The 16,689-nt window shown below is 38.4% G+C and overlaps 1 protein-coding gene across 8 annotated transcripts in view; it reads right to left on the reverse strand.

The window, feature by feature from the left end:
* Positions 1-16,689, reverse strand: part of myo9aa (myosin IXAa) — a 244,333-nt gene that overhangs the window by 51,712 nt on the left and 175,932 nt on the right. For all 8 annotated transcript variants that reach the window (XM_067455438.1, XM_067455027.1, XM_067455363.1 and 5 more), the window contains 5 exons: positions 8,080-8,199; positions 7,952-7,991; positions 6,187-6,309; positions 3,106-3,186; positions 2,916-3,026 (listed from right to left, as the gene is read on the reverse strand). In XM_067455438.1, coding sequence (XP_067311539.1) covers positions 2,916-3,026; positions 3,106-3,186; positions 6,187-6,309; positions 7,952-7,991; positions 8,080-8,199 — 475 coding nt within the window. The remainder of the gene's footprint in view (positions 1-2,915; positions 3,027-3,105; positions 3,187-6,186; positions 6,310-7,951; positions 7,992-8,079; positions 8,200-16,689) is intronic.

The following is a 16,689-nucleotide window of genomic DNA, read 5'->3' on the forward strand; positions in this document are numbered from 1 at the left end:
GAGGCCAGGGGCATCACTAGGCCCATTTTAGGAGGGCTTTAGCCCCCTTACATTTCCACCGAGCCCCCATAAAATGTGGAATTAAAGGGTTAGTTCACCCAAAAATGAAATTGATGTCCGTTCATCTTCAGACACAGTTTAAGATATTTTATATTTAGTCCGAGAGCTTTTCTGTTCCTTCCTTTATTCAGCATTGTCTTGTCTTACGGGTTTGTTTTCAATCCTCAAATAAAGATTTGAATGATTATGAATCAGCGTACTGATTCATAATTCGGATCGCGTGTCAAACTGCTGAAATCAGGTGACATTGGCGATCCGAATCATGAATCAATCCACTGATTCATAATCATTCAAATCTTTATTTGAGGATTGAAAACAAACCCAGAAGAGGAGACGATGCTGAATAAAGTCTTAGTTTTTGTTATTTTTGGACCAAAATGTATTTTCGATGCTTTAAGAAATTAACCCACTGATGTCTCATATGGACTACTTTGATGATGTTTTTAATAGCTTTCTGGACATGGACAGTATAGTGTGCATAAACTCTCGGACTAAATATAAAATATCTTAAACTGTGTGTGAAGATGAACGGAGGTCTTACGGGTGTGGAGCGACATTAGGGAGAGGAGTTAATGACATCAATTTCATTTTTGGGTGAACTAACCCTTTAATTTCATAATATGCGCATTATTTTGTGACCGCCTCAGTCCCCTTTTAAACTCATATGAAACCAGCGACAGGCTTCGGGTCATCCCCGTATTTTAATCTTTGTTATCAGCGTCTTCTTCAATCCGCAGCAGCACCAATGCCAGAAACAATGGACAACTTATGTGCATTTATTAATAGATTGATATCTGCATCTGTGTAGTTCTTTGTCATAAATGTGATTTACATAATATGATACGAGAGCAATTCAAGATGGTTTTTCATCCGCTGTAAAATCTGGCCTTATATATATTTATTTTGATGAAATTCCTTCCATCTAAATGGCATGCGACTTTGTGACTTTTCCTACTCACGATTAACAAGTTGCATATCATCATCCATATTACTAGGATATTGGCTGTTTATTAATTCTTATGAAGGACATATTATAGTATTATTCTACATCCCTTAATCCACCCAATACCTAAACTTAAACACTACAAAACTACCTTACTAAATATGAATAAGCACTACAATTAGGAGTTTCCATATTAAGGGATTGACTAGACACTACTGTATTGTTCATGCCTACCTTAGTACGCAAACAATACATTACAGTAATATATCTTAAATCATACATCATTGGGTAAGATTACACCACAATATTAAAATCCTTGAATAGTTCCTGCTGAAGACAAAGTTCAAAGTGTTTTTTTAAAGGTTACACTTTATTTTGTGAGCTGCATTGTGTGTGCTCCAATTGTAATATTCAACATGGCATTTAAATTAATATAACCTTTTTTCCCCCTAGTTATAAGGGCAAAGTACTGGAGTCCCACATTCATGTAAAGGCCATTGTACCTGATATAAACAACAGTAATAGTAAGCCTTGCCTTAAACATTGTGAATTATGAATTATTGAATGATTGAAGAGAGAGATAACAGTCTGTTTGAACTGTCACTCATTAGGGTGTAAACAAACTGCATAATGTTGTTTATCTGGGCTAAATTCATGCTTCAGATGGTAAAGAGTGGCCCAAACATCCCAATCATCCCCAGACAGCCACACCCAGGACAGGAAATGAACTACGGGAAATAATGATTTCAGCTTTGGAACTCCAGAAGATGAGGATAAGGGATCAGAAATGTTTTAGAGACGCCCTGAGGTGAAACTCTAATGTTTAAATGTTGTTTATATGTCTATGTGGTGTTTTTAATGCGCAGATTCATGTCAACCTCATTGCTGAGTATTTTGTCTTTAAAACTGCCGTGAACCAAAGACAGTCTCAGTCTTTCACAATGTTATAATGAACTGTCTATGATGTGAAAAGATTTTCTAAGGATGCTGATTGTTAGAAGGCAGCATCTGACTTTGAGATGGAGCACGGGAACACGGTTTGTGTAGCATTAGCAACACAATATCAGCAGTTTGATAATGTATTCAAGCCTAAGACTAATCATATTAATTACTGTTATGTGTCTGACGTACATAAAATGCATTACCCTTCTGATACATCGACTTGTAGACAAGCCTGTATAATTCACTCTTCCTCTTCTTCTGGCTGAATTAAACTAATATTGTCATTGTGTAAAGTTTACTACCGTTGAGCGAGTGGATCCGGTAATCTGAGCTACTGTGATTGGCTGGAGGCGGGGCTAATTTGCATATTCATGAGTCAGCGTATACTAAATGGAGCGAGGGTGTCGAGTTACATTCAAGCTATTTTAAGGCATAAAGAAATTATTTTCACTGGAGAAAAAAAAAATATATGTCATTTTGATTATCAATGAGTTTTAAGAGAATAAATTAATGACCGCAGGGGGACTTTAAGAAATTAATATTTTTAACAAAGACGTGGTAAATTGCTCAAAACATTGTTTCTTTTTAACTTTCTATTCAAAGATTCCTCAAAATGTATCATGTATCCACAAAACATTGAGAAGCACTACTGTTTACAACATTAATAATAATCAGAAATGTTTCTTGAGCACCAAATAAGCATTTTAGAATGATTTTTGAAGGATCATGTGACACTGAAAATATGTGAAATAATGGCTGCTTTGCATCAAATATATTAAAATGGAAACTTTGTTTCATAATAATATTTCACAATATTGATTTTTGATCAAATAAATGCATACTTGGTCAGCAGAAGAGATTTTTTTATATATTTCCGACCCCAAACTTTTGTACAGTAGAGAACATCTCACACCATCCTACTTTTAGGCAGGAGATTTAAGTGTAGAGATCATTGTGTGTGCAGTCTCACCTGAAAAGTGTACTTGATACTGTAGCCAGATTGTCGGATCCGCACAGTTTCCAGCATGCCTGTGTAGCGAAGCTGTCTCAGCACCAGGGCATCATTAAAACGCAGAGGCAGCTGAAAAGCAGCAAGGACGTGTCAAACAGTAACAACAGAAATGTATATAACGCATAAACGAGATATGATGCATTCACACCTTCTCTGCATTTGATCGAATGCACTTCACAAAGTACGGCTCTGACTGACCAAGCGTCTCCATCAGCTTGTTGAGAGAGGCCTAAATGGAGCAAAACATCACAGATAAACGAAGAAGCAGAGTCGACAGCATGTCACAGATCAATCCCATAAAAATACACATCAGAAAGAAATAAAAATGTATTTTGCAAAAAAAAGACAATGAAGCCTATTTTAGAACTTCAGAACAGCATGTTATTGAATATGGCAATTTATTATTTTATTATTTATTAATGTATTTGGTCTTGTAAGATCAGCTGCCGCTGCAGGAATCCTGTAGCAGATCTACGCAGGTGCCAAAAGGCCCGTATGGTCAAGTATCCTCATAAGAGTCTTAAATTAGTTAAATAATGTCTTAAATGAACTTAAAGAGTTGTGGGAGATTGAGATGTGCGTCAGATCCGTGTCATGTTCGGCAACGACAGATCATAAAGTGACAGCAGCAGATGTCAAGTAATGATGTCTGTCATTAATGTTCTTCAGAGAACAAATAAGGATAAACAACTTTAATAAGGATTCATCTATAATTTATTATTGTCTGCAATGCAGACTGTAAAATGTGACATTATAATGGGTTTATGTGAAGATTGTTTTAAGTTTGCTAGTTATTTTTATTATGGCTAATAAATGTTGAAATTGATATAGCTTTCAAGTATACTGTAATGTTGAATGTCTATCATTAATTATTATCTGTGATACTGGCCTTCATTCATAAAAAGATGCCTGGTTCTGATAGAAAGGTGTCAGAATACACAGAGCATCTCAGTTTGTCGCGTATGGGGCGGCATAGCCGCTGACCAATTAGGGTGTCCATGCTGACCCCTGACCCCGCCGAAAGCACCAACAGTGCACGTGAGCATCAGAACTGGACCACGGAGCAATGGAAGATTCATCACCTGATCTGATGAATCACGTTTTCTTTTACATCAGGTGGATGGCCGGGTGCGTGTGTGGCTTACCTGAGGAACACATGGCCCCAGGATGCACTATGGGAAGAAGGCAACCTTGGGTCCTCCATGTAGATGTTACTTTGACACGCTCCACCTACCTAAGCATTGCTGAGACCATGTTCAGCCTTTCATGGAAACGGTATGGAAACGGTATTTCTGGTGGCTGTTGCTCTTCCAGCAGATAATGCTCCTGACACAAAGCACAAATGCTTCAGGAATGGTTTGAGGAGCACAACAACGAGTTTGAGGTGTTGGACTTGGCCTCCAAATTCCCCAGATCTCAATCCAATCGAGCATCTGTGGGATGTGCTGAATAAACAAGTCTGATCCATGGAGGCCCCACCTCACAACTTACAGGACTTAAAGGATCTGCTGCTAACATCTTGGTGCCAGATACCACAGCACACCTTCAGGGGTCTAGTGGAGTCCATGCCTCGATGGGTCAGGACTGTTTTGGCAGCAAAAGTGTGACCAACACAATATAAGGATGTTATGCCTGATCAGTGTATCTTTAAAATAAGACGTGTGTGTCCCAGAGTATGTTTCCATGTCTGTATCATTCTATACAGAGGAAAGCAACTATTTTGGTTCTCTCCCTTCCCAAAGTGAGAGCCGCACAGAACAGGATGTGGGAAGTGAGGTCATCCACACATTTGTGCAGGCGAGCTGCCAGACGCCCCAGAACTGCCGTGCCAGTGAATGTTTTCAGCTCTCGGTCCCAACCTAGGACACTAGAGGGACACGTAATCCTGTCACACAATGCTGCTATTTATTAGCCTGGATGCCAGCCGAACTCAGCCCCGCCCACAATAATTGAGCTCGGGCAGTTCAGTCTGGACTTGATCCATAGAGGAGTAATTATGCCAGAACAGAAACTGACCAATGAGATCATCAGGGCGGGCTTTAGATGATGACGGACGGATGATCAACAGTAACGACATCACGTCATCAAAGGGGCTTGGGTTATATTTTTTCAAATCCTAAACGGAGAGCTTGTTTGTATGCATTCACCTTCACTATTTCTCTCTGAAATGATGATCATGTTGGGTAAGTACTCTGTGTATCATTAAATTATTTTTGTTAAAACGCCGGCAAAGATCATTTATTCCAGCGCGTGTGCAGACAGGGTTGCCAAGTTTTGACAACAAAACCCGCCAACTACTAGCCCAAAACAATAGCTTCTCAGGGGATCTCTGGAAAAAAATGGCGTTTGGGGGGTAAAATGTGTGTTATTTTGGCAAGGTTAGCTGTTAAAATTCGCACTCATGGGTCTATATATCACATAATAGTCGCTTCAACCGGCGGACATAGAAAACAACCCGCAGGAAAACCGCAGACTTGGCAACACAGTGCAGTTGAGCTCTGTTGACATTTGACAACTAATGTTATTCATCGCTTCATTGCTCTGATTGGTTGTTGGTCTGTCCAATTGATGTCTTTCGTGGTTTGGTTGAAACACATCCCATAATCACAGCCCAATGGAGCATCAGACTCATATTCTGACTAGAATTGAGTATGACCACGTCAGGCTAGCTTTTTACTGCACACTACACACTCTACACACACTCTCTCTCTCTATCTTTGCATTTAAATGCATACATTTAGATTGCATGAACGTTGCATTAAAACTTTGTAAAATACTTTTTTTCCCCAGCTAGATTTTCTTGCCCCAGACTTTCAATCTTAAAACTTTGAATATCCGTAATAAAATGTTTTTTTTAATGTTTAAATTTAGGATATTTACCTTACTTTTATGTGACAGAATTATTTCATTATATCTTCTAAACATTTTATTTCATGCATTTTTAAAAAGGTCACCACAAAATGAGATGATTTTGTTTGAGCTTATGGTGATTCAGAAATAAAATTGCATTAGAATATTATGAATCATAGACTTTAACAGGCTATTGTTTTTTAAATGAAACCAAAACAAAAGAGTTTGGAATGACTTAATGTATCTAAATGGTAGACGTTATGTCATTATTTTGGGTTTTTACTGGGCTGTAAAAGGGTGGAAATTACGCCACACTTACACAACACAGACATGATTCAGAACACACTCAGTTTGCCAATAAGCAAGCGTGAGATCTGACCTGGAACTGGGCGCTGATGCTCGGGGGTTTCTTTTTCTTGTGGAGGTGCAGCAGGGACTTAGTGATGCGGTCGTGTAACGTCAGGTTACTCAGGTACTTCAGAGACTTGACATCCAGCAAGTGCTACACACACACACACACACACACACACACACACACACACAGAGATCAGTAAAAGGGATCGAGGGCACAAAAATCAGCATTTACAGAACCTCATGTTGTTCCAAACCCATACGAACATTCATGGAGCACAAAAAAAGCAAAAAGTCAATTCTGTTAATGACGATATCAAAATTGTTTTTAAAAAGTATGAGTGTGAACCTATACAGGTCTCACGGTTCGGTTACGATTATCATGTCAGCGATTCGGGTTAATTCGATATCACGATGCATTGACGGTTCACTGCATCCTCATGAATACAATTTTGTCAGTCAGTTATATGAACTGAACCTTTAATTTGACCTGCTCAAAGAAAACACGCTCCTTGAATGTATCAAACAAAACTCACGTCTGGGCACAGAAAACAACCGGAGCATTAGAACAAATACACAAAATACTAAAAGCCACTTCAGGAGGTGGTCTGGGTCACATTACAGTCAATGCTAAAGTCTAAAAACATCAGGTTGTTCAAACCGCATGTGTACATTTTACTCATCCTAACAATGCTAAAAAAAATAAATGTATGAGAGCGTGTTAGAGCTATGTCATGTTATAGCCCGATATGACGGCATCAAGTCAACGCACAAACTACCGCAAATTAAACCGAAAGTAAAATCGTGCTTAACACACAATCATCTTCATTAAAAGTAAAGAAACTGAATGATCTGACCAGTGCTGTGTCTGCGGTCTTTGATTGTGAAATTAGCAGTCGAAATTACAACACAAAACCAGAACAAAACAAGACAACAGACCACACAATACAACACAAAAGAAAATGGAACAACGAAACAACACAACACAATAAAACAACACGAGACAACAACACAAAACTACAACACGACAACAACAAAAAACAAAACAAAAAAAATCTAAACAACAAAACAAAAGAAGCACAAAACAACAAAAACACTAGGTGTGGACAACATGAGTTGAAACACCAGGACAAGACAACAACAACAACAAGACAAGACAAGAATAAACACAAAACACAACAAAAGACAGCAACACAAAACCACAACAAAAAACAAGACATCAAAACACAACAAGACGACAACAACAACAACAAAAAAAAACACAACTGCAAAAGAAAAGATAAGCACATAACAACAAAAACACTAGGTTTGGACAACATGAGTTGATACACCACACCTCAAAACAACAACAAACAGAACAACACAAAACAACAAACAAAACACAACAAAACAACACATAACAAGACAGCATAAACACAAAACAACACAAAACACATCAACACCAAAAAACAACACACAAAGCAACAATAAAAAACAACAAGAGAACAAAACACAATACAACACACAAGACAACAACACAAAGCAACACAAAACAAAAAACACAACTCAATAAAACAACAACACGACAACAACACAACAAAAAACAAGTCATTACAACAACAAAAAACACAACCACACAAAAAAAAACAAGACAACAAAATGCAACAAAAAAAAACAGGAGACAACAACAAAAAAACACAACACAACAAAAATCAAAACAACAAAAACCCTAGGTTTGGACAACATGAGGGGAAGACCATAACAGAAGTGTGCCTTGAAATAAAATTTAAAAAAGCATGTTATGGGATTCACACCTTAGGAAGACTGGGCTTCATCTTATAGTTTTTATTTCTCCTGAAAAACAAAGCATAAAAATAAATAATTAATAATCCTAATAGTGTTTGTGATCCTCCTGATGTATTTGATGAAGGCCGGATCTCACATGAGGATGCCGTGGGCTCGCTCCAGGAGTTTGCTGCTGGTGGAGTTGACGAAAATGCCGTCGTCCTCACTCAAGGACCCAGCGGAGGACAGGCGGTGTTGTCTCCCATTCCTGCCCTCTCTGACAGGGACGGCAAAAACATGCATGTTAAACATATACACAACCTCTCTGCATTCTTAATCGTTCCTCATTTATGCTACTGCAATACTTCATGGTCCCAAGCAGGAAAATCTACTCTTAGACCTTTACATAGTTTATACAAACCTGCTAAAAAAGTGTTTGATAAGAAACCTGACAGATATCATCATAGTCTTATAATTCAAAAACATAATCTTTTTACCTTTAATAACTTTGTAATATTTCACAATTGTAGTTTAATGTATAAAATTGTGTAAATCTTGCACCTCCACCTTTAAAGATGTTTGTTTAATTGCGCAATGACAGTTTAAGACTCGTTAAGAGGCGACTGAAGCGCATTTTAGGAAAACTGCGCCATATTGAAGAAAAATGCGATATGCAATATCTTGTTAAATAATGCCATTTACAATACGATATTGCAATTAGTGTGTAAAATCTATTTAAATTATATAAAAAATATTATTTAAAAATGAGAATTAAACAATTTTTGTGTCACATTCTTTCTGGGAAAAGAAAGCATTGCTACAATTTCTAAAAGTGACCAGCAGTGTTGTTCACTTTTCGGTGTGTGTGTGTGTGTGTGTGTGTGTGTGTGTGTGTGTGTGTGTGTGTGTGTGTGTGTGTGTGTGTGTGTGTGTGTGTGTGTGTGTGTGTGTGTCAGACAACGCGAGACTGCAAGTTATTGTTTTTCAAGATTACATACTGCAAGATTAGAGTATGTTCAAAACTCAAGAGCAGCAAGAGTTGTCACCTCCACTAGGCGCTACTCCTCTGCTTCATGACCTTCACTGGCTACCTGTAGCATCACGTATACACTTTAAGGTATTGCTTCTAACTTTCAAAGCATTAAATGGTCTTGCTCCCCAATATCTGTCTGACTTACTCTCCCCTTACCGCCCTGTCCGGTCCCTTAGATCTGCTGAACTTGGTTTGTTGTCCGTCCCGCATTTCCATTTGTCTACTGTTGGTGGAAGGTCATTTAGTATAAATGCTCCTGAATTATGGAAATCGCTGCCTCTTATTAGGGCTGGGCGATAAATAGATTTTATCGATTAATACGACTTTTTAGTTTTCGTCGATTTTTGTGAATGAAAAATGGTTCTCTTTAAAGATCTAGTGGAAGCGTTCGGCGCAGAATTATGAACCACAGATATCAGATCAAACAGAGCTGAGCGAAGGTCAGGGGTTTCAGTCAAAAATCACCAACATTCACCATGAATAACTGGAATAAATCCACATGGATTTAATGTTGTTGTTGTCATTATTTATCTCAGGATTCGTACAACCTTTTGAGATTAAAATTCAAGCACTTTTCAATGGTTTTCAAGAGCTTCACACTTATATCCAGCACTTCAAAGCTCTAAATATCCGATTTTAATGTTATTTTTAATGTGATGGTTTGTAAAACTAAAAGTTTAAAGGGGTCTTGTGAAAGAAATAGTCAAATGTTGTTGTTTTTTAGTTTATTTATTTTTTTAATGTGTAATCCATTTTGTAGCATTTTCATTTTAAAAAGATATGAAATGCCCGCCACTATAACCAGCAGAAGAGCACATATTGATTTATTAGCCATTTCCACTCCCTAATATATGGAGAAAATTACGAAGTAACTCAGGAAAAACTAAACTTTTCTTCAAATTGTGACTAAATTACACAGAAAACAAGTAAAGAGCAAGGGGAAATCGTTTTTAAATTGTAAATCGAATTTTTGGTGATTATTTTTTTTGGGGCCATATCGCCCAGCCCTACCTCTTATACTACGAAACATCTCATCTGTGGGTGCATTTAAGTCCCAGTTAAAAAAATACCTATTCAACAAGCATTTCGGATGGATAATTATTTGTATTATGTGATGTGTATGTTTAGATGTATATGTAAGTGTCTGAATGTACTGTAATTGAGAAATGTAAAGTGACCTTGAGCTACGGAAAGGCGCAATATAAATAAAACTTCTTCACAAATTATTGTGTTTAATAACTCTTTTTAACATCAAGTCCCATAAGTCGCGTGCCCAGTCGATTCTCTGCTTTACGTCGACCTAAAACGTACACTTTTCACAATATTGAAGTTTCGATATATATAGCACAACCCTAATAACTGGAATAGTTTACCAACTAATATTAGAAAGTGTACTACCTTTGTCCAGTTCAAATTACATTTGAAAAGATTTTTAAAGGCAAGTCAGGTTTGAGATCATTAATTATACAAGGTAAACAATTCTTTTAACATGTTTTTTATACAGCTTGTATTCTATTGCATTTAATCTGTATAATTTTTGTTATATAATTTGGTGTACTATTGCCCAGGGACAACAGATGAAATTTTGCTCTGTAGCTAATTCTGGGGTAACCTTTTATTGTCCACTGTCCCTGTCAAATAAAGAATAAAAAAACAACAACAACAACAACAAAAAACAGCATCTTTAACTTAGAGTCTATCAAACTGCAATGAATGCAATCCATTTTTATGACATATCAGACTTACTCAGTTAATCTGACAGAGTGCAGAGCATTAAAGAGGTTAACAGCTACTGTCCCATGAGGATTTATTATGATTTAGATGTAAATGTGGCTTATCTGCTCAGTAATTTGGTGTCAATATTCCTTCTACAGGAGGTCACTGGAGCATGTGGTCATGAACTGAGGAGAGCAATTACCCATCCGCCTCGGATCTGTCCTCCAAATGAGCAAATAGCGCCACTCTGACATCACACGGGAAGCAGCTGCTCTTTCCTGGGGTTTTGTGGTCACTTAGTAACCCAAAAAGTGTGTGGGGTTGCAAAACAGATTAGGGGGACTTTACAGCGCAACAAAAGAGCTGTTGTGAGCACTTGTTCTGGATATCAGGACTAATCTCAGAGCCATGCAGTCAATTACAAAGCATGAAGCCGGGAAGGCCGTGGGTCATCTGCGGGTCTCTGTGGAGTCACTGCTCTCCCTTCACACCCACACAGAGAACTTAACAGGCCATGTGAGGACTGACCAGGGGCTCATTGGACACGCCTGATTTACCGCTCAGAAGGAGGATGTGTCAGGACAATACAGTGGGGATTTCAGAAACCTGGCTACTTGTAGTACATTCAAAAAAAAAAAAAAAATGTATATACAGGTCCTTCTCAAAAAAGCATATTGTGATAAAGTTCATTATTTTCCATAATGTAATGATAAAAATTAAACTTTCATATATTTTAGATTCATTGCACACCAACTGAAATATTTCAGGTCTTTTATTGTTTTAATACTGATGATTTTGGCATACAGCTCATGAAAACCCTAAATTCCTAAAAAAATTGCATATCATGAAAAGGTTCTCTAAACGAGCTATTAACCTAATCATCTGAATCAACTAATTAACTCTAAACACCTGCAAAAGATTCCTGAGGCTTTTAAAAACTCCCAGCCTGGTTCATTACTCAAAACCGCACCCTCAAGCGAGAGGGGAAGACACAGAAAGACATTTCTGAACGAATAGGCTGTTCCCAGAAAACTGTATCAAGGCACCTCAGTGGGAAGTCTGTGGGAAGGAAAAAGAGTGGCAAAAAACACTGCACAACGAGAAGAGGTGAGCGGACCCTGAGGAAGACTGTGGAGAAGGACCGATTCCAGACCTTGGGGGACCTGCGGAAGCAGTGGACTGAGTCTGGAGTAGAAACATCCAGAGCCGCCGTGCACAGGCGTGTGCAGGAAATGGGCTACAGGTGCCGCATTCCCCAGGTCAAGACACTTTGGGCTACAGAGAAGCAGCACTGGACTGTTGCTCAGTGGTCCAAAGGACTTTTTTCGGATGAAAGCAAATTTTGCATGTCATTCAGAAACCAAGGTGCCAGAGTCTGGAGGAAGACTGGGGAGAAGGAAATGCCCAAATGCCTGAAGTCCAGTGTCAAGTACCCACAGTCAGTGATGGTCTGGGGTGCCATGTCAGCTGCTGGTGTTGGTCCACTGTGTTTTATCAAGGGCAGGGTCAATGCAGCTCGCTATCAGGAGATTTTGGAGCACTTCATGCTTCCATCTGCTGAAAAGCTTTATCTAACTCAGCATGTTAATTTTCCAACTCATACTCATGGTCATACTCTAGATTTGATTTGTACGTCAAGGGCTGATATTGCTTCTATCACCTCTACTGATACTGGTATTTCTGATCACAAATTTCTTGATTATAGCTTCAGCCTGCCTATCCATAAAAATTGTTCTACAACTGTCATATCTTACCGCAATCTCAAAGCTGTTGATATTTCATTATTTTGTACCTCTATTTCCTCTTCGAATCTCTCTGATGTCTTTGATATCCTCACCCTCACTGATACTTTCCAACTATAACTCCATAATCTCGGATATCTTAGATGAGCATGCTCCAGTCAAGACCAGAAGTGTCCCTTCCACACACTCGTCTCCTTGGTACACTCCTGAGCTCCGTATCTTAAAGGCCACTGGTAGACGGCTTGAGCGTTACAACAGGAAAACTGGCCTGACTGTTCACCATTTGGCATTCAAAGAACATATCAAAAATTATAAATCGGCTCTGAATTTTGCTCGTTCCAGTTTTGTATCAGCTACAATTAATAAATCAAGCAACAGGCCAAAAGCATTATTCAAGTCAATAAACAAACTTATCAAACCTCCGTCTCATGCTGCTCTAGCTTCTGATGAACTCTGCACTTCATTCTTAGCTCATATGCTTGAAAAAACAGATGCCGTAAACCAGTGTCTCTTTAATGATGCCACTAACACTAGTTATCTGCCGAATCAACCTGGTCAATCCCTGCTGCTTTTTTCTATGTCTACTCCCTCTTCTGTCTCCGAGTTAATCTTGAAATCTAACCCTACATCTTGTCATCTTGACCCTGCTCCAACTACTCTACTGAAACGTTGCCATTCAGTCATTTCTGGACCTATCTCTCATTTCATCAACGCATCTCTTACCGCTGCTTCATTACCTCTATCACTCAAAACTGCAGCTGTTACCCCCGTTCTCAAGAAACCAATCCTTGATCCCTCAGTTTTATCTAATTATCGTCCCATTTCAAATCTTTATAGCCAAATTACTGGAAAGTACTGTTGCCTCCCAGCTTCAGTCTTTTCTAGTTGAAAATAATCTTTTTGATCCTTTTCAATCTGGTTTTCGCCCTTTGCATAGTACTGAAACTGCTCTAGTTAAGGTACTGAATGATCTGCTTCTCTCTGGTGATTCTGGTTCGCTGTCTATTAAGGATGTCCCGATCAGGTTTTTTTGCCCTCGAGTCCGAGTCCGAGTCATTTGATTTTGAGTATCTGCCGATACCGAGTCCCGATCCGATACTTCTGTAATACATAAAAAAATAATAAAGAAGAGCGAAAAAACGAACCAGGATGTTCCTTATTTTTTATTTTATTCACCTTATTTTAACATTCAACAACTCTAACAAACAGAGCACTTCTGTGAGGTAGCCTGAACAATCAAGTAATAAATAACAAATTCTTCACTTTTGGATTTTAGTGCAACAGTAAATATAAAAAAGTCTGGGACCGGAGTTGCGCAGAGCAGGAAGTACAACGGTGATATCAAAAGCACACCCATACTCTCATAGATGCAGAACAATTAATTATGTTGGTGTGAAATAAACAGTTATGGAAATTAAATTAAATTAAATAATCTGCTCCCAAAAATCCTGAAAAAGTCTGTTAGTGCCTCAGTGACAACTTCACTCAGAGAAGACATCGATCTCAGCTGTCAATCATGACATCACACAGCCGTTTTTATAGCATCAAATAACTAACTAAAACTAAACTTATTTAAAAAACAAACACTTTAAATGAAATCATTGTGATGATAACTGCCTACAATGACATAAATAAACTTTGGGGAAAAAATATTTGAAGTGTAATTTGACTGAATTGTAATTAACAATGTTTTTCAGGTTTTTATAGGTCTAACATTAGTTTTTAGGTAGATAAATTTAATAAAGTAGGGTAATGAAATGTAAAATAGCTGCATATTTAACTGTTTAAATTAAAGAATAATCCTTACAAAAGCTATTTAAATCAAGAGCAGTGAGTGATTCCTTATCTTTTGTTTCACATTAAACAGACAGCAGTAAAGGCTACTGCCCCTTTAAGACCTAATGGAAGGCTCTGTCGTCTTTCTCGACTGTATAAAGTCCTCTTAAGGCATATTCAGACTGTGTCTGCTTGGATACTCATCAAGATGGACATGCTGACATACTTCTTGTGTGAGTTGGTCCGTTTAAGCGCAAGTCTTGAAAGAGAACTCAATATTTGCGCGCTGTGAGACGAGTGCGCGCTTTCGGATGATGCACAGCGCGCGCGTTCTCATTCGCGTCTTCTGGCGAATATACACGGGTGATATTAGCGCTGTTGTAATGTATCACCGAGGAGCCAGCACGTGTATCCATCTACAGAAACATACATAAAGCATTATTTTCAAGTTACAACCCATATTATTGATGCGTCATCATGCTCACCTCACCCCAGAATATACATTATATCCGAGTCCTGATCGGGATGTAACGTCCGATTCCGATCGAGTCTGAAATCACGTGATCGGATCGGGACATCCCTACTGTCTATGCTTTTGCTGCTTGACCTTGGCTCTGCCTTCGATACCATCTCCCATCAACTACTCATTCTGCGCCTTTCGGATGTGGGTATTTCCGGTGCTGCTCTTTTCTGGTTCTCCTCCTATCTCTCTGACAGACTGTTCTACGTTTCTCTTCAGAATTTCCACTCACCCACTGTCCCTCAGGGATCCGTTCTTGGGCCATTATTATTTATAATCTATATAATACCTCTTGGTGAGATTCTACGCCGTCATGGTTTTAACTATCATTTTTACGCTAACGACATTCAATTATATACCACCTGTACATCCACTTTATCTTTCACAACTGACAAAATCTCTGCTTGTGTACATGAAATAAAAAATTGGCTTCATTCAAATTTTCTAAAACTTAACATGGACAAAACTGAGATTATTTTCACTGGACCTTCATCACTCACTAATAAAATTCCTACCAACTTCACCTGTGAGACTGCTGGCACTCTTATTAAACCATCTACTACTGTTAAAAATCTTGGTGTAATTTTTGATTCCTCTTTATCTTTCCACTCTCACAGTAATTCCGTCACCAAATTAGCATTCTTTCATCTGCGTCGTATCGCTCAGCTCTGTCCCTTTATCAGTATCTCTGATGCTGAAACACTCATCCATGCGTTTGTCACATCACGTCTTGATTACTGCAATGCACTTTTCATTGGCCTACCAGCTAGCTCCATTTCCAAATTACAATATATTCAGAACTCTGCTACCAGACTACTCACACACACCAAACGTTCTGCTCATATTTCCCCAATTCTGCATGATAAATTCAAAATTCTTCTTCTCACTGTTAAGTCTCTGCACGGCCTTGCTCCCCCCTACCTCTGTAACTTGCTTCTCCCCTTCAACCCTACTCGCTCTCTACGATCTGCTGATTCCAACTTTCTCGTTGTCCCTCGGCATCGCCTTGCTTCAATGGGGGGCAGATCATTCAGTGTTATTGCACCCAAATTATGCAACTCTTTACCCCGATCACTCCGTTTTGTTGCCCCTATCTCTGAATTCAAATCCATGCTCAAAACACACCTCTTTTCTGAATGTTATAGGTCTTAGAAATTATGTTTTTTTTGTTTTGTTTTTTGTCTTCTGATTTCTCAATTATTGTACTTGCACTCTCAATTGCCTACTGTTGTCCTGTCTACTCTTTTTGACAATTGGCTTTATTGTTGTTTGTTTATTGTAAAGTGTCCTTGAGCTCTGGAAAGGCGCTATATAAATAAAACATTATTATTATTATTATTATTATTATTATGGAGATGAAGATTTCGTTATTCAGCACGACCTGGCACCTGCTCACAGTGCCAAAACCACTGGTAAATGGTTTACTGACCATGGTATTACTGTGCTCAATTGGCCTGCCATCTCTCCTGACCTGAACCCCATAGAGAATCTGTGGGATATTGTGAAGAGAAAGTTGAGAGACGCGAGACCCAACACTCTGGATGAGCTTAAGGCCGCTATCGAAGCATCCTGGGCCTCCAGAACACCTCAGCAGTGCCACAGGCTGATCGCCTCCATGCCACGCCGCAGTGAAGCAGTCATTTCTGCTAAAGGATTCCCCACCAAGTATTGAGTGCAGAACTGAACATAATTATTTGAAGGTTGACTTTTTTTGTATTAAAAACACTTTTCTTTTATTAGTCGGATGAAATATGCTAATTTGTTGAGACAGGAATTTTGTGTTTTTTTTATGAGCTGTATGCCAAAATCATCAGTATTAAAACAATAAAAGACCTGAAATATTTCAGTTGGTGTGCAATGAATCTAAAATATATGAAAGTTACATTTTGATCATTACATTCTGGAAAATAATGAACTTTATCACAATATGCAAATTTTTTGAGAAGGACCTGTATATTTATTCTTGGGTTATTCTTTCTA

Source organism: Pseudorasbora parva, chromosome 1, assembly GCF_024679245.1.
Source record: "Pseudorasbora parva isolate DD20220531a chromosome 1, ASM2467924v1, whole genome shotgun sequence".
NCBI lineage: Eukaryota > Metazoa > Chordata > Actinopteri > Cypriniformes > Gobionidae > Pseudorasbora > Pseudorasbora parva.